Source organism: Amia ocellicauda, chromosome 20, assembly GCF_036373705.1.
Source record: "Amia ocellicauda isolate fAmiCal2 chromosome 20, fAmiCal2.hap1, whole genome shotgun sequence".
NCBI lineage: Eukaryota > Metazoa > Chordata > Actinopteri > Amiiformes > Amiidae > Amia > Amia ocellicauda.
Genome location: NC_089869.1, coordinates 24145563 through 24168977, shown reverse-complemented (window position 1 = coordinate 24168977; position 23415 = coordinate 24145563). Strand labels below are relative to the sequence as shown.

Here is a 23415-nt window from a genome sequence, read left to right as displayed (position 1 = left end):
TGTTAAAATACATCTACCATTAAAATTATAGACTGATCAGCAGGGGATCAAATACTTTTTTCCCTCACTGTATGGTATTTGTTCCAATGTATCTTGTCATGTTATCTTATCTTGTTTGAAAGTACATCTGTATCTGCTTTGGCTATACTATGATCAGTCATGCCAATAAAACACCTTTTGAATTTGAGAGAGAGAGAGGGAGATGTCTGAGGCTGAGCTGCTCTGGACGACAGATCAGATCTCACTGGTGTGGTAATCATATGGGAAGATGCAGGGGGCTGCTGGAGTGGGGGGCTGCGGCAGATAGTGAGAACAAGTGTCCAGGAGAGCACAGTGTACTGGCACTGTGTGTGTGGTGTGTGTGTGTCTACTGAATGCTCTAACGAGGAGCACGTATTTGTGGTTCAGATCAGCACATGCTTTCAAGTGGGTCTGGCAGGGAGGGGGTCTCTGACTGGCACCCATTCATTGCTGCAAGAAGGCGCAGGGCTCTCGCTAAAAAAACTTAACTAAACAAACACAAGTGTGTGAGAAGCAGCGCTCCTGGCCCTGTTAGCACAGGTTTCTTTGTGGCTCATGCCTCCCAGCCCCAGGGCCCCTGTCTGCCTTAAAGGTCCACTGTGGCGGGGGCTGCCAGGGAGGAGACATGAGGGCCCTGGGCAGCTCCTGAGCCTGAGGAGGGTTCACTGACACCCCCACATATGTGCCCCTGTCAGGCACAAGACAGGACAACTACTACAGAAAGACCTCCTGCCCTCAAACCAGCAGATGTCAAAGGTCAGCCCTCTGACTGGCGTTCTGTTACAGGAGTGGGGGAGACCACTGAAGGGGTCCAATCAAGGGGCTCAATGCTGGTGTTTCAGAGCTCCTCAGGGGCAGGCGGTGGCAGGAGCCCAGCTGCGGGGGTGCAGTTGTGTCACAACCAGGCCAGTGAGTGAACAAAGGCGCTCCTGTGAATCATGGCTCAGGTATTAAGGTGCAGGCGTCCCTGAGCGAGAACCTGAACAGCAGGAACTCACAGGGCACCGCCGGGCTTTGCACTCCTCACCGCCGGCCTGCCCTCTGCAGCTCCTCCCCTCCTCACGGCACTGCCTCCCACATCCAGGGGAATTATTACCTGTGAACTCTCTACTATATATAAAACCATATTGTGTTGTTGTAAGTCACCCTAGACACGGGCATCTGCTAAGAAATAATAATAATAACAACATATGTACCATGTCTGTGTGCCATTTCTGAAATGTTTACATGGAATTCATATTTAGATCGTCTCCTGTTCCGGCGTTGTGCTGTTAGGGCTGAACTGGTTTACGAATGGCAGCCGCTTGCAGGTCATGTCAATAACACTCACTGCTGCCGAGCTGAAGTGACACCGGCAGCCACAGGCATGAGGCTCGGCGCGGCCTGGCTGCTCCCGGCACTGCTCTGGTGACACGTGCTCCTCGGCAGCAGTGTGTCACCACCTGGGTCTGACAGCTCCTCATGCTGCCGAATAATTTAGACTTCCAGCGCTGGCTGTGTGAGAGTCTACAGCTGACATGCTGACAGGAAGGCAATGCTCTCCAGCTCCCTGGCAGGATAAACACCGGTGCCACGTCGGCGTTGGCACCCCGAGGGCTGCGGCTCCCTGTGGAGACACCCAGGATCCTGGCGAGCCGGGTGACAGCACGGCGCTGGCGTTGCTAAAGGAGAGACGGGCGCCGTTATTCACATCTTCACACCCCCCCTCCCACCACACTCCCAATTAGCAAAGTGTCTGCTGTGGCTGAGTGTGCAGTGCAGTGTTGCGTTGTTTTGTGAGGGCTGTGTTAGTGTCCCCTGGAGACACAGCAACCACAACAGCAGCAGCAGCACCCGCAACACCAACAAGATTAAAGAATAAAAATACATGTGAAAAATAAATCAGATCTGTCTCTCCAGATTGTCTGGGGGCGGACGGCCTGCTCTGCCTAAGCAACACACTTGCGCCGTGTCTCAGTCTCAGCTCAGTGGAGTGTTTGAAGTGCATCTTTCACAGTCGCACGAGCTGACGGCAACACCAACACCAACAATAACAACACAAGCACACCCCACACCCCACACCCCACACCCCACACCCCTGGACCCCAGAGCAGGGAGAGGAGCCCAGTGGCCCCGACTTCCCTTACAGCCCTGCCCGGCCCGGCCCCACACAACAAGCTGCCCAGGGATCAGTTTCCTATTGCAATAGTTACAGAGCAAAGAGCTTTTATCAGAGCCGTTACATTCAGGGCTGGACCGTGTGAATAATTCACCAGCGCACACAAGATTAGAGCCGGGCCGGAGCCGCCACCCTCACCCGCCCAGGACGGAGCCGTTTGTGCGCAGGCGCCTTTAAGCAGCACGACGGCCCTCCTGCCTCTTTTTCAAAAAAGCCAGTGGCGACAGAAAACACGCCCCTTTCCTCCCAACCGCTCTCGCTGATTGGCTGGCCTCTCTGTGATTGGCACCTTCACCAGCCTCTCCGGCAGAGGCATGCGGGTCCGCTCCCTTCCACCTCGCAGAAGAACGGCCACGCCCCCCGGCCCGGGCTCGGCCAATCAGAGCCCCGCACTGGAGTGTCAGAGGAGGCTGTGGAGACACATTTAAAATGGCGGATGAGGGGAAACACCGGCTGCACTGTGGCAATCACTGACCCTGTGTGTATCTGCGCTCTAATAAAGGCGCGGCGGTAGCGCTGCTGCAGCCCGGCTCTCTCTCCTCCCCGCCGGCCTGTGTGCGATCACCCCGGCGGCCCCGCCCCGGCCCGCCCCCGGCTCCTCCCCTCGCTCTCCCGCTCCCTCCCTCTCCCTCTCCCGCAGCCGCGCCGATCGGGCTGGCTTCCAGTGGAGACATGGCGGCGAAGGCGTGCAGGTCTGTGCTGGTTCTGTCCCGGAGCAGCGGAGCGCTGACAGCCGGCTTCCCCGCGTTGGGCGTCAGCCGGCAGCGACAGCAGCAGCGGCCGGTGAGTGCCCCTTCCCCCCGGAGCGGGAGAGCAGGAGGCCGAGGGGCGAGCGGACGGGGAGGAGGGGGAGGAGGAGGAGAGGGAGCAGGAAGGGAGTCGCTGGGGCTCCGTAAATAGAAAGGGCAGGTCGGGGCTGACGGCTCTTAGTGGCGGAGTGCGCTAGTGCCCGGTCCTGTGTGCTATTATTACAGTCCGGTGTACAGCGTATTACAGACCTGTCATCGGTATTAATGATCTCATTACACAGTCCCGTCAACAGCATCAATGTGTATGTATAGTATATATAGATATATGTATGTATATCTGTACAGTCCAGGCTACAGTATTAGATGTGTGTGTATAATATGTACATGTACAGGAGTGCAGTCTACAGTGTTAATAATGAGCTTCTCTGCGGGTGAGCTGGACGCCAGGAAGCCGCAGCCCCGCACTGTCTCTCCCGCAGACTCCAGTAATGCAGCGCAGTGCTCAGTGTAAAGACCCGGGGCTACAGCAGCTTCCCTTCTCTCTCTCTCTCTCTCCCTCTCCCTCCATCTCTCTGTGGGTTTATTGAATGCTGGCCCCCCACTAGCCCCAGTCCCAGCAGCTGCACCGGCCCAGTGCAGTGTCGGTGAGGAAACGCAACAGTGCTGTGCTGTGGGTAAACTTTATATGCGTGAGCAGAGCCGCACTTCCTCAACAGACACAAACTCCCCCTTCCGGAAAATAATATGCGATCTGCACCGTGTGTAACTTTACACCGTGGCTTATGTGTGCTCTCTCTCTCTCCCCCCTTCAACATGGACTGTAGTACCCCCCCACCCCGCACCCCACTCCCCCCAGATCAGTGCGCACAGTGCGGTAGGGATGAAGGCTGGGCATCCCACCGAGACCCTGACTGTAGATCAGGACCCTGGCAGAAGGGCTGCACTCTGCTTCTCTCTGTGCAGGCTTTTCTGGGCTCTTATGCCTCTCACTGTCCCGGGTCCAGCCTGGCCCGGCAAGCACACTGCCTGTCAACGCTGTGGGCAAACCAGGCCTGGGACACTTGTATAACTCCCCCCTCCTCCCGCTCCTCTTCCCTTTACACCTCTTTATTATTTAATCCAGTGATTGTGTGTTGGGGGCAGCGCTCTTATTCCCGGTTGCCTGACAGCACTCTCTCCTCATCATTGAATCTCTCCGGGTGACAGACAGCCAGGCAGCAGCGCGTTCTTGTGATTTCCTGATGATTCACTGAATTGTGTGTGTTCATGCATCTGTTTATTCCCCCTTTCCACAGTGAGGGGAATGTGAACTTATTATGAAATGTCATGTCCAGACCTGTGTGTTACATTGTGCTATTAATGTGCCTTCCAGTCACCAGGCTGTGTGTTATAGTAGTGTGCCAGTGACTCACTAGGCTCTGTTATAGTATTAATGTCCCATTCAGTCTCTAGGCTGTGTTGTGCAGTGTAGTAATGAATGGTTTGCTATACAGTACAGTAGTGGCTTCCACATTAAGAGACTCTCTTGTGTAGTAATGTGTTATTCAGTCGCTAGGCTGTGTTGTGCAGTGGGTACTGTGCTGTGATTGAAGTCACTGGGTTGTGTGTCACAGTGTTGTAATTATCTTACTCAGTTACTGCATTGTTTTGCAAAGTCTAGTAATGTAATCCAGCCTGTGTGTTACATTATAGTAAAGTGTTATACAGTCAGTAATGCTGTTGTGTTAGTGTAGTACATTATACAGTCGGTAGTAGGCTGTGTGTTACAGTATATTACATTATACAGTCAGTAGGCTGTTACAGTGTAGTACATTATACAGTCAGTAGGCTGGTACAATGTAGTACATTATACAGTCAGTTTGCGCTGTGTTACAGTGTAGTACATTATACAGTCAGTTTGCGCTGTGTTACAGTGTAGTACATTATACAGTCAGTTTGCGCTGTGTTACAGTGTAGTACATTATACAGTCAGTTTGCGCTGTGTTACAGTGTAGTACATTATAGAGTCAGTAGGCTGTATGTTACAGTGCAGTACATTATACATTCGGTAGGCTGTGTGTAATAGTGTAGTACATTATACAGTTGGTAGGCTGTGTTACAGTGCAGTACATTATACAGTCAGTAATGCTGTGTGTTACAGTGCAGTACATTATACAGTCAGTAGGCTGAATGTTACAGTGTAGTACATTATACAGTCAGTAATACTGTGTGTAATAGTGTAGTACATTATACAGTCAGTAGGTGCTGTCTTACAGTGTAGTACATTATACAGTCAGTAATGCTGTATGTTACAGTGCAGTACATTATACAGTCAGTAGGCTGTGTGTTACAGTGTAGTACATTATAGAGTCAGTAATACTGTGTGTAATAGTGTAGTACATTATACAGTCAGTAGGCTGTGTTACAGTGTAGTACATTATAGAGTCAGTAGGCTGAATGTTACAGTGTAGTACATTATACAGTCAGTAGGCTGTGTGTTACAGTGTAGTACATTATACAGTCAGTAATACTGTGTGTAATAGTGTAGTACATTATACAGTCAGTAGGCTGTGTTACAGTGTAGTACATTATACAGTCAGTAGGCTGGTACAATGTAGTACATTATACAGTCAGTTGGCGCTGTGTTACAGTGCAGTACATTATACAGTTGGTAGGCTGTGTGTTACAGTGTAGTACATTATACAGTCAGTAATGCTGTATGTTACAGTGCAGTACATTATACAGTCAGTAGGCTGTGTTACAGTGTAGTACATTATACAGTCAGTAATACTGTGTGTAATAGTGTAGTACATTATACAGTCAGTAGGCTGTGTGTTACAGTGTAGTACATTATACAGTCGGTAAGCTGTGTGTAATAGTGTAGTACATTATACAGTCAGTAGGCTGGTACAATGTAGTACATTATACAGTCAGTAGGCTGTGTGTTACAGTGTAGTACATTATACAGTCGGTAAACTGTGTTACAGTGTAGTACATTATACAGTCAGTAGGCTGTGTGTTACAGTGTAGTACATTATACAGTCAGTAATACTGTGTGTAATAGTGTAGTACATTATACAGTCAGTAGGCTGTGTGTTACAGTGTAGTACATTATACAGTCGGTAAGCTGTGTGTTAGTGTAGTACATTATACAGTCAGTAGGCTGTATGTTACAGTGTAGTACATTATGCAGTCAGTAGGCTGTGTGTTACAGTGTAGTACATTATAGTCAGTAATACTGTGTGTAATAGTGTAGTACATTATACAGTCGGTAAACTGTGTTACAGTGTAGTACATTATACAGTCAGTAGGCTGTGTGTTACAGTGTAGTACATTATACAGTCAGTAATACTGTGTGTAATAGTGTAGTACATTATACAGTCAGTAGGTGCTGTCTTACAGTGTAGTACATTATACAGTCAGTAATGCTGTATGTTACAGTGCAGTACATTATACAGTCAGTAGGCTGTGTGTTACAGTGTAGTACATTATAGAGTCAGTAATACTGTGTGTAATAGTGTAGTACATTATACAGTCAGTAGGCTGTGTTACAGTGTAGTACATTATAGAGTCAGTAGGCTGAATGTTACAGTGTAGTACATTATACAGTCAGTAGGCTGTGTGTTACAGTGTAGTACATTATACAGTCAGTAATACTGTGTGTAATAGTGTAGTACATTATACAGTCAGTAGGCTGTGTTACAGTGTAGTACATTATACAGTCAGTAGGCTGGTACAATGTAGTACATTATACAGTCAGTTGGCGCTGTGTTACAGTGCAGTACATTATACAGTTGGTAGGCTGTGTGTTACAGTGTAGTACATTATACAGTCAGTAATGCTGTATGTTACAGTGCAGTACATTATACAGTCAGTAGGCTGTGTTACAGTGTAGTACATTATACAGTCAGTAATACTGTGTGTAATAGTGTAGTACATTATACAGTCAGTAGGCTGTGTGTTACAGTGTAGTACATTATACAGTCGGTAGGCTGTGTTACAGTGTAGTACATTATACAGTCAGTAGGCTGTGTGTTACAGTGTAGTACATTATACAGTCGGTAAGCTGTGTGTTAGTGTAGTACATTATACAGTCAGTAGGCTGTATGTTACAGTGTAGTACATTATGCAGTCAGTAGGCTGTGTGTTACAGTGTAGTACATTATACAGTCGGTAATACTGTGTGTAATAGTGTAGTACATTATACAGTCAGTAGGCTGGTACAATGTAGTACATTATACAGTCAGTAGGCTGTGTGTTACAGTGTAGTACATTATACAGTCGGTAAACTGTGTTACAGTGTAGTACATTATACAGTCAGTAGGCTGTGTGTTACAGTGTAGTACATTATACAGTCAGTAATACTGTGTGTAATAGTGTAGTACATTATACAGTCAGTAGGCTGTGTGTTACAGTGTAGTACATTATACAGTCGGTAAGCTGTGTGTTAGTGTAGTACATTATACAGTCAGTAGGCTGTATGTTACAGTGTAGTACATTATGCAGTCAGTAGGCTGTGTGTTACAGTGTAGTACATTATACAGTCGGTAATACTGTGTGTAATAGTGTAGTACATTATACAGTCAGTAGGCTGTGTTACAGTGTAGTACATTATACAGTCAGTAATACTGTGTGTAATAGTGTAGTACATTATACAGTCAGTAGGCTGTGTGTTACAGTGTAGTACATTATACAGTCGGTAGGCTGTGTTACAGTGTAGTACATTATACAGTCAGTAATGCTGTTTGTAATAGTTTAGTACATTATACAGTTGGTAGGCTGTGTTACAGTGTAGTACATTATACAGTCGGTAAACTGTGTTACAGTGTAGTACATTATACAGTCAGTAGGCTGTGTGTTACACTGTAGTACATTATACAGTCAGTAATACTGTGTGTAATAGTGTAGTACATTATACAGTCAGTAGGCTGTGTGTTACAGTGTAGTACATTATACAGTCGGTAGGCTGTGTTACAGTGTAGTACATTATACAGTCAGTAATGCTGTTTGTAATAGTTTAGTACATTATACAGTTGGTAGGCTGTGTTACAGTGTAGTACATTATACAGTTGGTAGGCTGTGTGTTACAGTGTAGTACATTATACAGTCGGTAGGCTGTGTTACAGTGTAGTAATGTGTTACACAGTCTAAGCTGTATTATATAGTGTAGTAATGTTATACAGTCGGTAGGCTGTGTGTTACAGTGTAGTACATTATACAGTCGGTAGGCTGTGTGTTAGTGTAGTACATTATACAGTCAGTAGGTGCTGTCTTACAGTGTAGTACATTATACAGTCAGTAATGCTGTGTCTTACAGTGTAGTACATTATACAGTCAGTAATGCTGTGTGTTACAGTGTAGTAATGTGTTGTACGGTCGACAGGCTGTGTTAGTGAAGTAATGTGTTGTGCAGTCAGTAATGCTGTGTGTTAGTGTAGTATATTATACAGTCCGTAATGCTGTTACAGTGTAGTAATGTGTTCTACAGTCAGCAGGCTCTGTGTTAGAGTGTAGTAATGTGTTATGCAATAGGCTGTGTGTTACAGTGTAGAGATGCAACCCCAGATGCGTTTGCTTTACTCCAGGCTTCCTCGTCTCTCCTGGGACCGTGCTTAGCCCTGTCACATTACATTGAGCACCCCATATTTGTTCTATTTTCTCTCCTCCTCCAAACATGCTTGACTTGTCCAGTCTCCCTCTCTCGTGCAGTGCTACACTAGTTGTCTACAGCAGGCCCTGTGTGATGCACCAGGGCGAGCTGCACTGCATTATCCACCGCTGGAGTGTTGGCGCCTGCTCCCTTTCGTGCCTGGCGCTGTGCCCCGTGCCCAAGGTCAGTGTGCACCTCTGTCAATATTGAGTTGCTGCCAGGCCCAGTTCGGGGGATCCTGGATGTGGCAACTCAGGAAGGTTTTGCAAGAAGCAGCTCGGCTTTCTAGCAGCTGTGGAAAGCACTGCGTGCAGCCTCTGCTTTGTGTGAGCTCCCGTGTACAGAACACAAGACGACACGCTGGCATTAACCTCTCCTTGTTGTGAGGCTCCACTGTACTCCATTATCCTTTGGGTCAGGTGGTATTTCTGATTCAGGCAGCAGTACAACATTTCCTTTCTCCATTCAGCTGGCCAGCCTGGCATGGTTAGCATAGCTGTGGAGCCCAGCGGTGGCAGTTAGTCCCAGCAAAGCCTTATCAGGGCAGGGTGGGGGGGTGCAGCAGCAGCAGGCGGTGACGTCGTCCATCACCAGGTCCACAGATCACTGCAGTAAACTCGCTCTCCTGACACCTTATCAGCTCAGCTCACCGCCTGGCCGCCCCCCCAGCGTCTGAGATGACTGTGGTCGGTGTGGGGTGGGGGGGGTGCCTGAGAGCGATATCCGGGGCGGGGGCTGTTGCTCAAACGTTGTGTGAAGTCGGGCCGCACGTCTGCACTGTCCCTCAGGGTCAATTCCAGTTTTTCCACTTCACTCCAATTCCATTCGTCATTCCTTTTCAATCCAGTTCTAGTTCCATTAGAGCCCGATGGCAAAGAGAGCTGGAGCTGGAATCTGGACTAGGTCTGAAAAGGGGAATTGAGCCCAACCCTGATCGCAAAGTGTATTTGTGTGTGTAATCGTACACGGCCCCTTATGTAGAATCAAGCGCGTTTCATTTTATTTTACGGCGCTGATGCCTTCACTCAAGTCGAGTCGCGTTCGCCGCTGTGATTGTGTTAATTGTGTAATTACTGGTTCGACAGAGAGCATGCAGGATCCATGGCGAGGCAGTTCAGGGTGGCATGCTAAACCGCCAGGCAGCCCCTACTGTACCAGAAACCGCGCTGACAGCGGCTGAGCCCGAGAGTACGCTTCGTTGGGGAGCATCTAGCAGAACCGAGGATTGGCCATTAAGGGCCGGACCGGGCTGTCAGCCTAATGGTGCAGTCTGAGGGAGCGCAGCTGGCCGAGCACTGTGTGTTACTTACCCACGGTGCCACGCAGGCAGGCGTCTCATTAGAGGCGGGACAAGCGGGGTTGGGTATGGATTACAGCCCAGTGAATAAATAATATAAATAATGGTGATGGTTATAGTCATAATAATCATAATCATAATATCACATTGCTTCACATGGTTGTGACTGTGCCTTCTGCTGTGGTGAGTTGTGCAGGTCAAAACATGTGCGTGGACCCCGGCAGTCTTACACAGGCGGTGCAGGTATGTCAGGAATCCAGTCCTCTCGGTGCAGACAGGATTGGCAGGGCAGAGGGGCGGCTCTGCTCACTGGAGGACTGGAGGCGCCGGCACATACAGCCCTGTCTGTCATTGCTGCTGCGCCACCGCTGTCCCAGCACCTCCTGCACCCATCCCGTCTGTTTAGGACATGTTCTGTATACTTCTACTGCTTGGATTTAATCCATCGGCGGAGAAGAAACGGCAGGACAGTCATTTAAAAACAACACAAACCCACGAATAACACTCAGACTCTGGCTGCTACAGGAGGAATGAAATAAATAAAGAAACGGGGAAAGCATCAATGGAATGAAAATAGATCAAGGATTTGTCCCACGTGACTGGGAGACTGGGAGGGGAGTGAGAAGCTGAGAGCTGGAGACGTCTCGCTGCCGGCCTGCCTCTTCAGAGAGAGAGGAGCTGTAGAGTCAAGACGCAACTGATCAAGTCTGGCCCCGTGCGCTCTGTGGTTCTCACTGTGCGCACTGTCCCCCCGACACGGCTGTCCCTGTCTCTCTGCAGCAGCAGCTCTGTGGATCTCGTCAGTGCAGCTCAACAACTGAAAAAATATCGAAGCCCAGGGGCTGGTGAGACTCTTCCGGACAGAAATGCAAACCTGGCTTTCAGTTGCCCCATGTGGATTTAGTTTTTCTTAGGGGTGAAATCATTTGGATGTGGGTGAGGACGGGTCGTGCTGCTCTGACCTTCTCCCCCCCGGTGACATGCTGGTGGGAGAGGATACGAGGAAAAACCAAACGCACGTAACATCCTTGGCAGTTCATGACAAAGAGAGGTTTAACAAAAGAGAAAATAAAGAGTGGAAATGGTGCTTTGGGGGAAGCCTGATTTAATTAAGTTTAATATCTGAGCATTAAATCAATAGATAATTCAGCACGCTTGGTAATTACTTCTAGCAGTCTCTCTGGGAGAACGACCTGGGCCCATGTGTGATGTAAGGGAGGTGTGTGTGTGTGTGTGTGTGTGACGCAGAGGAGCCGGGCCCGTTTGTGTGTGCATGACGTCGGGGAGACGTCGGGGACCAAAATACAGCGGTCTGTCTAACCTGCAGGAACCCAGTGTGATGTATGTGTCCCACACAGAGAGGCTCGGCAGGCTGGTCTGATATATGACCTATTTGCTTAGACTGTTGCATGTTTGCAATATCTGCATCACAGGTGGATCCTCAGGGGTTTCTCAGAGCCAGCGAGAAAGGGGTTTAGAGATTTAATTTAGAGATGTGGTTGTTTATGGTTTAATCTGTCCTGTTGACCGAGAGCTCAGTGTGTAGTTTGTGGTGAGTTCTGCTACACAGCCTGGCACTTTGCATTTCAAATCTATGCAATAATCAAGTGAAAGACGCGCAGGGTGGCGGAGTGCCGGCTCAGGCCTGTGGTCGGGTTACAGAGGATGGGTTTGCTTCACAGATGTGTGACCTTCTTGGTTTAAAGATGGAGAAGGAAGTCTGTGATGAACTCATGATGAACTCATGATGAACTCATAGTGTTCACCTTTGGCGAATTTGGCGTTCGTATGTGTGTGTGGGTTTGGGTGCATGTGTGAGAGATTGGTCACTGTGTGTGTGTGTGTGTGTGTGTGTGTGTGTGTGTGTGTGTGTGTGTGTGTGTGTGTGTGTGACATCAGCACTGCACAGTAGAGTGGCACTATGGCCCACAGCGCAGTTGACACGTGAGGCCGTGCAGCCAAGGGGTAAATCTTCAGCGCTGCAGTCGGGGGCTGCGCTCTCTTCAATCCCTCCCGCTGCAGCTATGCTTTCTATGGGGCTTCCTTCATCTGATTTGCAAAAACAAGCATTACAAAAATAATCGTACAACAGTCCCGTCCCCGTCCCCCACACACCTAAACCAAAAACAAAGAGCACCCCAGCCCTCCCAGCATGTCGTCTACTCCCTCGGCACAGTAATAGCTGCCTGAGACACTCCCAACTTGGATGAATTAAATCCATTCCCCAACACAGATGAATCTCCTTCCGGGCTTGGTGCCGTGCCGTTCCGTGCCGTTCTATGCCATGCCTGGACTGTACTGTGAGACTTGATGAGTGGGGTGGTAGGTAACATGCAGACTCACACTGCACATAATATCTTGTTCCCCAGAGGCATAATTCCCCAGACTCGGACACCAAAGCAGCACGTGAACCGACTGTTGGTTCTTTCCTTCCTTTAGATGTATTTCTTTAAACTGGAGCTTTGCCAGAATAATTTGAAAATCAAAAAGCAGGCCAGAACTGTGCAGTGGCTGCTGATTTCACTCCCAGATCATGCAAATGTGGGGTTTGTAAAGCAGCAGTGGTGGTGGGAGGACCGAGAGTAGCGATCTGCGCTGCCGATCGCGGGAGGAACACGCCTCCAGCTCGTGCAGAGGGGGTGACGTCTCTCCCTCGGCCGGGTTTCCCGTTTCCCTGGGAATTTCTCTGACTTGACAGTTTTCCCACACAGGCAGTAAGCCCCACTCTCGATCCTTGCATCTCTGGAGGTTGTAGGGTTTTGCAAATGAACTGTAGAGCACTGAAGATCTAAATCAATTAATTAATGAATAGTGCTGGTGGTTTTCAGTTCCTCCTTTTTTGTTTTAATTGAAGAGAATCCTCTGATTTAAATTGCAATGCGAGCTGAAGTGGCAGACAAACACAGTTACACACAGTTGCACACAGAATGACACACACACAGCTGGGCCCGTGCACCATGCAGGGAGCTGCAATGCTGCCCATCGAGCTGTCGGGGAAGTGTGCCGTCTGTCTTCACACCAGTATCCGCGGATGCTGGGGCCATGGGTCCGCACACCGCACACACAGAGGCACATGTACAACGGCACAGACGCTCACGCTGTTTGACATTGCACAGCGCTGGGCGGGGCTGCGGGTATTTCGACACTATTCTGCAAGTGAGCGAAAGCACGGCTTCTTTTCAACTGAATGCAACCACAAAGATAAAAATATTATGAATTATGAACACAGCGACACACACACACGAGACAGTGTCTAATCGAGAGGAGGCCATTCACCCCATCGTGCTCGTTTGGTGTCCATTAATAACTAAGTGATCAAGGATCCTATCCAGTCTGTTTTTGAATGTTCCCACATTGTCTCTTCAGCCACATCGCTGGGGAGTTTGTTCAGATTGCGACGCCTCTCTGTGTGAAGAAGTGTCTCCTGTTTTCTGTCTCGAATGCCTTGAAGCCCAATTTCCATTTGTGTCCCCGGGTGCGTGTGTCCCTGCTGATCTGGAAAAGCTCCTGTGTGGTTGATGACATAGATGCTCTGTGTGAAGACATGGCGAGGAACAATACAGAATAATTTGCCAGCAGTGATGTGACCAGACGGGGGCCGTGGGAGCTCTGAGTGGAGCAGCATGGCCAGAGGGGTGGCAGCCCGTCCTTCGGGTCACTACAGGCCACCGCACAGCCTTTACAGGATTTCTTCACTTCTCCTCACTCCTCACTCCTCTCTCCTCTCTCCTCTCTCTTTCCCTCTCCCACAAGGTTTTGTTGGCATTAACGGGTAACGTCAGTTTTTCCACAGCAGGCCAGTACTGTGGGAGCAGCTCGGTGGGAAGCAGCAGCAGTAGGAATGCAGAGGGGAGAGTTGAGCTGGGTTAGACGACAGGGGGCATTGTGAAAAGTGCATTCGTGCCTTTGCTGTGGTGTGTGTGTGTCGTTGTGTGTGGCGCTGTGAGAGTGAGAGGGTGTTGTGCTCAGTCTCAGTCTGGTGCTGCAGAGCCCAGGCCTGTGTGGTTTGTAGGTCTCCCTCCATTTACAAAACCTTTCAGTTCCCAATCGATTTAAAAGGCCGTTTGGATGAATGAATGAACTCGGAGGTCACTGGGCACACGGGCCTCACAGCCCCCCAGTACCCCGAGGGTCTCCCTGGACTGCACTGTTCAGGTGTAGTGCGGCGTTTTGCGGTGTAGTCACAGTGATCCTCCTCTGTCCTGTGTACTCAGCTGTGCATGTTGCACGATGAGAAGAGGCCAGCGAAAGTCGCTTTAAATATTAAAAGGAAAAGAAGCGATATTTTAAGTGTTCATTCCGTGCGACTGAGCGAGCCAGAGAGGGAGAGCGCTGAGGGGCAGTGCAGCACATTAACCCTTTCCTCACTGTCTGGCACCTCTCAGTCCTGGTCCTGGAGCAGTTCTGCTCTAGGGACATTGACTGTTTTTATTTTGCTGTGATGCCAGACAGCAGGGCATTCTGAGTTGGTGTTGACAGGGCAAGGGAAGGGCACCTGCAGGGTGAAACTCACCACAGGGGCCGGTTACCGCAGTGGATGTTCGTAAGAGTGGGAGTGGGCAGCTGGGAGACTTCGGGCCCTGGCATTGATGAGAGTGTGAGTTGGTGCGGCACAGATGTGAGACAGCTGTTCTGGGGGTGCGGTGCGGTGTTCAGTCCTCAGTGTAAACTCAGGCGGCTGTGAGCAGTGCAGGCAGCCGGGATGCTGACAGACTGACAGGTCTGGGTGGATTAACAGTACCTTCCTCTCGGATCTGCAACCCAGCATGGCGTTCTGCGTCTTGAGGCGAACTCGACCCTGTCTGTCACATCTACCGCACACACAGAGCAGCACTTCAGTGTTTAGTAAACTATTTTACTACCAAATCACTGGAGGAGTGAGTCTGAGGACAACAGGGCCATGTCACGGTGGTGTTTCTCTTTGTTGTTCTCAGGGATATTTCAGAAGCCCTCCCACTAGCGTGGGGGCAGTTGTGTGTGCGCGAGTGCTGCGTACACACAGCCTGAGGCTTGGTCTGGTATGTTAGCTCTCCAGAGATTGTGTAACGTTCCAAACAGTCCCCTGACCCCTCCCCTGTGTGTGTGATGCCCTGGGGCCTCTCTCAGCCCAGCCCAACTTCTACTTGGGTTCACCATCCTCTCCCACCGCCCACCTCTTCAGTGTGTACAACCCCGAGGGCTCTCACGGCGTGTTTGTGTGGCGGTGCTGTTGTATCGGTTATCCAGAGGAAGTGGTAGCAGAGTGAAGCTCTCTCTATGTTCGATTCCCGGATCAGCGTGTTGCTAAGCTTTGGATTCCAGGGCTGTTACATTGTGGCCGTTTCTGACGGGTTACTCAATAGTCTGGACTCTCTAGAGTAATTCACACACACGCATGCATGCGCACACACTCCTCGAATGCTTGCTTGCTTGCTTGCTCTTTCTCTCTTGCTCTCTCACAAATGCACACATGATCACCCCCCCCTCTTTCTCTATCCTCCCACGCTCACTCCCACTATCGCATAGGCCTGAGTGATCGTGAATGTGTGATCAGCGCTGGCAGAGCTGCGGAGCTCGGCAGGGGCAGACGCACCAGGCCAGGGGTCTGCCCGCCGTGTGAGGCTGTTCCTGCCCTGTTAACTGGGCCTTATCACTTTAAGGCGGTTGGTAAGATGCAGGGGCCCGGGACATGGTTTGGGGCTGGCAATTGTGCTTGGTTTTTATTGATTTAATTGATTTTTATTAGTGTCTCCCCTGTCATCCTGTGTAGTGCGGTGTGGGGAGGCTGTCCTTGCTTCCAGCAGAGTTTGGGAGTTAGGTTAGGGACCCTGACTGTCCTGGCCGCTACTGGGATAATAACCAGATTTGGGCATCGGGAGCTGGGCCGGTCCTGAACTCGCTGGCTCATGACGTCGCCCGTAATGGCTTTGGTCATGGTGCGCTGATGTCCCCCACCACTGCAGGGGTCTCACCTCTGGGTTTATTCCTGCACTGAGAGAAGCCCCTCTAGGTGCACGGGAGGGCAGCATTCAAGTCTGACCTCAATCTCTGTCAGAGTGCAGGGCTTCTCTCTCTCTCTCCCTCTCCTCTCCTCTCCCCCCCACCCCCCCCTCTGTGTTAGCGCTCTCAGAGTTTCCACAGTCTTTTGTCTTTTAACTCTGATGTTCTGTCCGAGAGTTTCCTCTCTTCCTGCCCGTCTGTCTGTGCCACCATAACAGCCGCTCCTGTGACCACGGTGCCGGGGGGATTGTTATTGGCAGGGCTGCCGTCGTAGACGTTGTCTTCTCCCGACTCTGCGCTGTGCGTTTCAGGAGGCAGGAGGTGAATTAAATGTCAGTCACTCTTATTCTCCCTCTCCCTTCCTCCCTCTTTCTCACACTCATTGTTTCTCTCTCTCTCACCTCTTCCCCTCATTTCTTCTCTGCTCTTCCCACCCCCTCTCCCTGTGTCCCGGTACTCCCTGCCCCCTCTCTCTCTCTCTCTCGTTCTCCCTCCCTTTATGCAGACTTGGCTCGTGTTCAGTTTGGACGGCCGTCAACAATCGAGTTCCTCCCCAGAAACATCCTGGGCTGAGCTCGCCGATAGGGAGGGAGGGAGGGAGGGACTGAGAGAGAGAGAGAGATGCAGATAGATTGAGACTGAGAAATGTAACCTGAGAAAGGCAGAGAGGGAGTTTCTCCAGGCATGCCCTGGGTGTGTTGCGCTTTGGAGATTACATTTCTGCAGCCTTTGGTGTGTGTGTAAAAGACGGTGTGTGTGTCTGTAAGTGTATGTGTTTGTATAAAGTGAGGTAATATGTTCTCTGCACTGCTGATACCCCCCCTCCACACAATGCCATTAGGGCGATCCCATATGTCTTTTGGGAAACCCAGGTGGGTTTGCCTTCTCTCCACAGCCAATGGAAACGCAGCATTTCTCCACACACTTCCTGATCCCTGCCCGACGACCCGCTTCTGCTTGACATCGCATTTGCCTTCCAATACGATATGAACTTTGCATAGATGAGCCGAGCTGCGTTTGAAGAAGCATTTGAAACAGCAACAGCAACTCAGTGCCTTGGCATTAACCAGAAGAAAAAGAAAGGGGGTTGTGGGGAAGCATCCCTATTATGGCATAGGTTCGTTTTTCAAGTGTCAGCCAAGCGCTGGTTACACACAGTAATGACACGGTTTAAAAATGCGTCCCCCGGGGGCACGGTACATATGGAAACGACAAGATATGTGTGTATCCCAAGAATGCAGTCATTGGAGCTTAAAATAGCTTCCTGAGAAAGTGGAAACACCATGTAAACCATTATATCACAAGGTTTTAATCCTGAAAATATAAAGTAAAACGCCAGCAGGAAATTGCTGTTCTGAGGGGCCTCTATAGATGTATCGGGGACAGCCTGTGTTCTGATGCTGCATGTCTTATGGGAGAGACATGAGAATGTGGTTTTATGTTGTCTTTTACCATTGCAGTTGTGTTGTACCTGAATGCCCCCAAGGTTTAGTGCGATTATCGTTTTGTGATCGGATTCTGATTCCCTCTCTGTAACCGCCGTGACATCAGCTGCGTCCGATAAAGGTCTCAGTCAGGAATACGATGGCCACAGATCGGCAGAGGAGAGTGAGGACAGGAGCAAGGAGATAACGAGAGGAACAGACAGAGAGCAGAGGTTAGGTGAGAAGTAGAGTCCAGTGTGTCGGCCCGAGTCACGGTCAGGCTGCGGTCTTCGCTCACGTAGGTCTGTGTGTGTGTGTCTGTGTTGTCCCAGGCGGTCGTGGCTGAAGAGCTGTGCTGAACCAGCTGGTCCCCCTCTGGAGCGAGCACCTTGCTTAATGGGCCAGAAATTCAATTCTTTTTTTCAGCTCTTCTCTCTGGCTTTCATACCTGGCGTAAAATTGAATTGACTTTCATGAGCCTCCCAGGCCGGCCTTGGAAGCAGGGGAGTCTGCCCTCCCGACAATGAGTGTGTGTGGGGGGGTGTGAATGTCCTGCGTGGGGGGGGGGGGTGTGAGTGCATTGGGGGTGACCGTAGTAGAGGGGTAATGCGAGACGCCTCTGCAGCGCCGGTTCCGCACACACATTCGCGCTCTCCTCTCCTTCTCCTTTTGAGCTTCTCCCCACGGTCCGAGAGCCGGGGGAGGGCTGTGCGTGGGTGTCCCTCCTCTGTGCCAGAAGGCTGGCCCTGGCTCAGTCAAGGCTGCTCTCTGGCTTTGTTGAGGCTCCCTGCTCTGCTCTGGCCAGGCAGGTTGTGTGTGGGGAGGGACGGGGGGGGTGCGAGGCTGCTGTTGCCTAGCAGCTCGATCTGTCTCGGATCGGGGGCTCCCAGTCTCGCTGGGTCCTCTGCACCTGGCAGCCCTGGTAGAGGTTTGCAGCTGGTGAATAATGGGAGGGGGAAAAATGTCTCGATTTTTTTGAGTGGAAAATACCTCAGATTTTCATTCAGGAAAGACACTCTCTCTCTCTCTCTCTCTCACACACACACACGCACACACACGCACATGGTCAGATGTGAGAAGTTTGTCATGTGCTGTGTTTTGTCAGGGAACCCCCTCAGACTTCCTGGTCTGGTGGGAGAGAGACATTGGGTTGATTTATTACGTTTGTGGTTTGGTGTGTGGGAGTGACGTGTAGAAAAGCCCTTCGGCAGTTCAGGAGTGTGTTGTGTAGAGCAGGGCTCCCATCCCCGGTCCTCCAGGAGAGGAGAGTAGTATTTACTAAATCTTAGCCTTTTAATTATTTTAAACACTAGGGGTGGGTATTAAGCTGAATTTACTTTTCAATTGTTATACTTCTTAAGGAATCAACTTTTTATCAGTTACACAATTTGAATAGTCAAATGTAAGCAATTACTTAAATTAAGGGTTCAATTAAGTAATTGAGAGCTCGTTGTTCTGGGTCATGGGGTGGGATGCCCTTGAGCTGCCTCTGCTCTCGCTGACTCCCCTTCAGCCCACCTGGTGTCCTGTACTCTACTGCCTGTTGGGATCTATTGGGGTCTATGTGTCTGTCTGGGTGCTGTGTGGGGCAGCTGGCACTCCAGCCGGCTCTGGTGCTGATGAGGACCAGCTGTGAGTGGCGCTAACGGAGACACACTGCTAGACAAACCCATCACTCCTTAATTACTGCGCCAGGGTCTAAACGAGCCTGCCCGAGCAAAGGTGGCTCGTACACATGGCTGTTGACACTACTGTTGACACCTTCTCTCTCTCTCTCTCTGTAGACTATAGTTAATGTTGATTTGCATTTCCACAGTCTGTAAAGCCTGCAGCGTCTCCAGCTGCTGTAAAACTCATTGCTTTCCCGGTCAAATTACATGCCGTCCAGCCCAGCCCTGCCCTTCATATTGAGGGTCAGTTTAGGGTGCACATTAAACACTCTTTGAATTGAGGTCCAGCTGCTGGATCAGGGGCTTCCAATAATGATACCCCCCGCCCCCTCGCTCCTCTGCTCTGGCGTCTGGCGAGTGCGTGGGTGTCTCTCCCAGTCAGTGCCGTTAGCCGTGGGGTGCGAATGGTTTCCAGGTTGACATAGCCTGTGCTGTACTGCGTTGTCTGTGCTGTACTCACACTGCTCTGTCCATCTTGTGTTCGCAGGATCCCCTCCCAGCCGCTCTCGCCCATCCGCCCAGCCGGAGAGTGCATGGACTACGATCAGCGGGCAGACCGGCCCTCCTTGCCCCGCCCTGCCCCACCTTGCCCGGCCAGGTGAGGGCATTCTTCTATCTTTCTGTGTGTGTGTGCGTGTGCACTGTTCATAAAGCCTGGAATTTCAGTTTCTTTATTTGTATCACATGGCGCTGGTTCAGACCAAAGCACATAAAAACATGACACAGTGCGTCCTGTACACAGCCTCTCTCTCTATCGTCTTTCTCCCTCCCCCTCTCTCTGCCCTTTCTCTGTCCCTCACTCCCTCCCTCTCTCGCTCTTACTCCAGGCTACGCAGACACACTTCTCCTCTCGTGGCTTCTCCCTCTAATTCATTGAGCCGTGCATTTCACAGTCAGTTTGTATTTATTCTTCGCTAAATTTAGAGCCGTCTGCTTCTTACTCTGATAATTGAACTCATCTCTCTGAGCACAGGGAGCTGCTTTATTTCAGCTCCTCGTCTTCTGCGTGCCCTCGGCCCCGCGCTGTGGTCTGGGGCTCTGGGGCTGTGTGTCAGGGGACACTGGGCTCTGTGTAGCCCTGCTATGTCTCTCTGTACATGTGTGTGTAATAATAAAAACAATCATATTGTGCGTAAAAGTAGTGTGTGTGTGTGTGTGGGTGCGTAGTGCAGCCCTGCCCCTGACTCCAGGACGGGTTCAGCAGGTTTGAGAGAGCGATACAGGGGGTGTGTGGAGGTGGGGGTTGGAGACACTGGACCTCTGTAGTGAGTTTCTTCCTCTACCTCCTTTCTCATTTCTACTTCCTCCTCCCCTCTCTTCCTCAAAAGACAGGAGTGGTATTTCTGTCACTACCGTGTTTGTGTGTGTGTGTGTGTGTGTGTGTCTGCCTTCAGCCCAGTAGAGTGTGTGTGTGTGTGTGTGTGTGTGTGTGTGTGTGCGTGCATCTGCAGCCCAGTAGAGTGTGTGTGTGTGTGTGTGTATGTAATGTTGTGCTGTACTGCAGCCAGCTGAAACATGTTGTCCTGTGCGGGAGTGAAGCCTGGCCACTGGGCTGATTTGTGAAGTATCATGCAGGCTGCTGTGCTTTAATGGACGGTGCTGTGTGGTGCCGTAACCGAGCCGTGTCCGGTGCTGTCCAGCGCTCAGGATGCCGCAGCCCGGCGTCTCCATCGATTGCTTTGATCTGCAGCTCATTTCCAGCCCTGACAGGTTATCACTGAAGTCAAAGCAATTGAAATATCTGAGCGAGAGAGAGAGCGAGGCGGTCAGCAGAATCCAGAGGAGCCGAGAGCTGATTGATTGTGCGGACGTGGGATTCTATTAGTGTGAGAGAGATGGAGGGAGAGGAGAGAAAGATGATGATGGGGGGGCTGGAGAGAGAGTGGGGATCAGGGAGGGAGGGAGAGAGGCTGAATGGAGCAGGTACAGATTAAATGCTGTGTCATCCTGCCAGTGCGCGTGGAAGCATCCTCTGAACATCGCTCTCCACATCGCTCCGGCTCCGGAGATGCCTGCTGTTCCAGGTTGCTATGGAAATCCTGGTGTGTTCATTGTGTCTGTCGTTACACAACTGTACTCTTCTGAGCGAGCGCCGTGGCTGTGTCAGGTGCGCTGATGGTTGGAGGTGTGCGGTTGGGGGTGGGGGTTCCCCAGAGCCACAGGCAGCTCAGCCAGACTCCCACTGTAGTGCATTGTGGTCCAGGTCCGTTTCGTCCCGCTGCGGCCTCTTGTCCTGTCTTGTCTTGTCAAGTCCTCTGAGCTGGGTGAACAGTGCGCGACCAATGCCGTATGTAATCATTCTGTAGATGGATCTGTGACACGCAAGGGCCCTGCAGCTCCGAGTTGCACTGCGGCGCAGTGGAGACGCGTGCGAACAGAGTGCGCCTGACTGTGTGCGTCTCTGGGCGAGTGCGCGCGTCTGCGTGTCTCTCTCTGTGTCACTCCATCTCTCTCCGAGAGTGCGTGTGTTTCTCTGTGTGTGTCTGCTGCAACAGTGAGCTCACAGAGCAGATCACTGCAGTCTTTATATTTATACGTGGAATGGGGGAGAAACAATCTAATCTAATGAAGAAAACGCAAACAGGAATGTTTGGCTGGTCCAAATGTCACATGGGAACGGGATGCATCGTGCCAAGTGGTCAGCGCCTGCCTTCTGTAAATCCCCTCCGCAGCCCTGAGTGATCTCAAGAGCAGCTGTGTGGCATTCCACAGGGGGCAGCGCAGGGGTGGGCGAGGGAGCGGTGCTCCTTAAGCTCATAAAGTTTCTCTGTAATTTGTGTCCCTAAATCCTGACCTTCCTGTATTGTATTTATTTATGGATGGTTTGATTGATTTAGTTGACTATTGATGAATTTATTCATTCATTAATTCATTCTTGGGGTGTAATGTGAATGAATGCTGAGCTTCAGCAACATTCCTGCATCACTGACAGTGGAGTCGTGTCACTGGGGACCAGCCCGGCTCAGATGACCAACACATTGTGCTGCTGTGTAGTTGAGTGGGGCTGGCAGTGTGTAGTTAAATGGAGGAGTGCTGTGCTGTACTGCAGTGTAGTGTAGTGTGGTCTGCTGTAGTGTACTGTGCTGTGCTGCACTGTGAGTGGCTGAGCTCAGGGCTCTCACACTGAGTGGCAGCACAGGGTCATGACCTCAGGGCAGCAGTGTGAGGTCAGCAGCAGCACAGGGGGTGCAGAATGCAGCGAGACCCCAAACCTCAACCCCCTCCCCCAATTGCGAGCAGTCAGACTGTGTGCCTGTGTTTGGGTACAGGTGTGCACAGTGAAGGTGTCTGTGGAGCTCCTCAGTGCAGCCCAGGGATGAAATGTTGCTGGTGGTGGGGGGGGGCTGACATGGAGGTCAAAATCCAGCTTACTTGCATGCTCAAAATAGCTGCACAACACAGCCCTCTCTGGCAGTGTGGCCCGAACCTGATCCCGAAGCCGCACTGGGTGTGGGAAGCGCTTTGTAAAAATGTTTGTTCTATCAATTGTTGGCCTGCGGTGTGTTTATAAGTGCTGGGCTGTTACAGTGTGTTCAGTAGCTCGGTGTGTCTGTAATGGGCTGTTGCAGTGTGTGCAATGTGTTCGTGCTGGGCTGTTATTTATTATTATTATTATTATTATTATTATTTTTATTTTTATTTCTTGGCAGACGCCCTTACCCAGGGCGACTTACAACATAAGTGCAAAAATACAGTAAGTACAAGGCATCAATCATTACAAATTCAAGTTAGCTAAAACAGCAATTCAGAATAATACATTTTACAAATTCCAATTTACAATTTACACAAGTACAGTAAATGAGGTCCTACATCCTGGACGGTGAAAGCTAAGTGCTGTCAAGATGTCGGGTCACAGTCAAGGGCTGCGGGAAAGGGAGCAAGGAGGAAAACAATCAAGAACGCGAGAAGCATAATAAGAACTGTGAAGTGCTGTCTAGCAGGGATAGAGGACTAATATTACAAGTGCTGTCGGAAAAGATGCGTCTTGAGTAAGTGCCGGAATGAGGTCAGGGACTCTGCTGTTTTGACTTCGGTGGGCAGGTCGTTCCACCATTTAGGGTTCAGGGATGAGAAGGAGCGGCTCTGGAGGAAGGAGAGTGGAGAGGAGGCAGAGTTAGTCTTCTGGCACTGGAGGAGCGCAGTGGTCTGGAGGGGATGTATGGAGAGACGAGTGACTGAAGGTAGCTTGGTGCAGTGTGGTCGAGACAGCGGTAGGTGAGGGTCAAAGTCTTGAACTGAATGCGCGCCGCTATCGGGAGCCAGTGGAGGGAGCTGAGCAGTGGAGTAGCGTGTGTGAATCGGGGCAGAGAGACACCAGACGAGCCGCAGAGTTCTGGATGAGCTGGAGCGGCGGGTAGTAGTTGCAGGCAGGCCGGCCAGGAGGGAGTTGCAGTAGTCCAGGAGGGAGAGGACCAGGGACTGGACGAGCAGCTGAGTCGAGTAGTCGGTGAGGAAGGGACGGATCCGGCGTATGTTGCTCAGGAAGAA

The 23415-nt window shown here is 50.5% G+C and overlaps 1 protein-coding gene across 2 annotated transcripts in view; it reads left to right on the top strand.

Moving 5' to 3' along the window:
• The first annotated feature begins 2817 nt into the window (after nt 1-2817).
• The window catches only part of mcu (mitochondrial calcium uniporter), a 34941-nt gene continuing 14343 nt past the window's right edge, over nt 2818-23415 (top strand). Inside the window, exons 1-2 of one of the 2 annotated variants that reach the window (XM_066693783.1) lie at nt 2819-2962; nt 19415-19525. In XM_066693783.1, the coding sequence (XP_066549880.1) occupies nt 2852-2962; nt 19415-19525 (222 nt within the window). In that variant the 5' untranslated portion in view covers nt 2819-2851. Of the gene's footprint in view, nt 2963-19414; nt 19526-23415 lie in introns of both variants that reach the window. The other variant, XM_066693784.1, reaches the window with a different exon arrangement.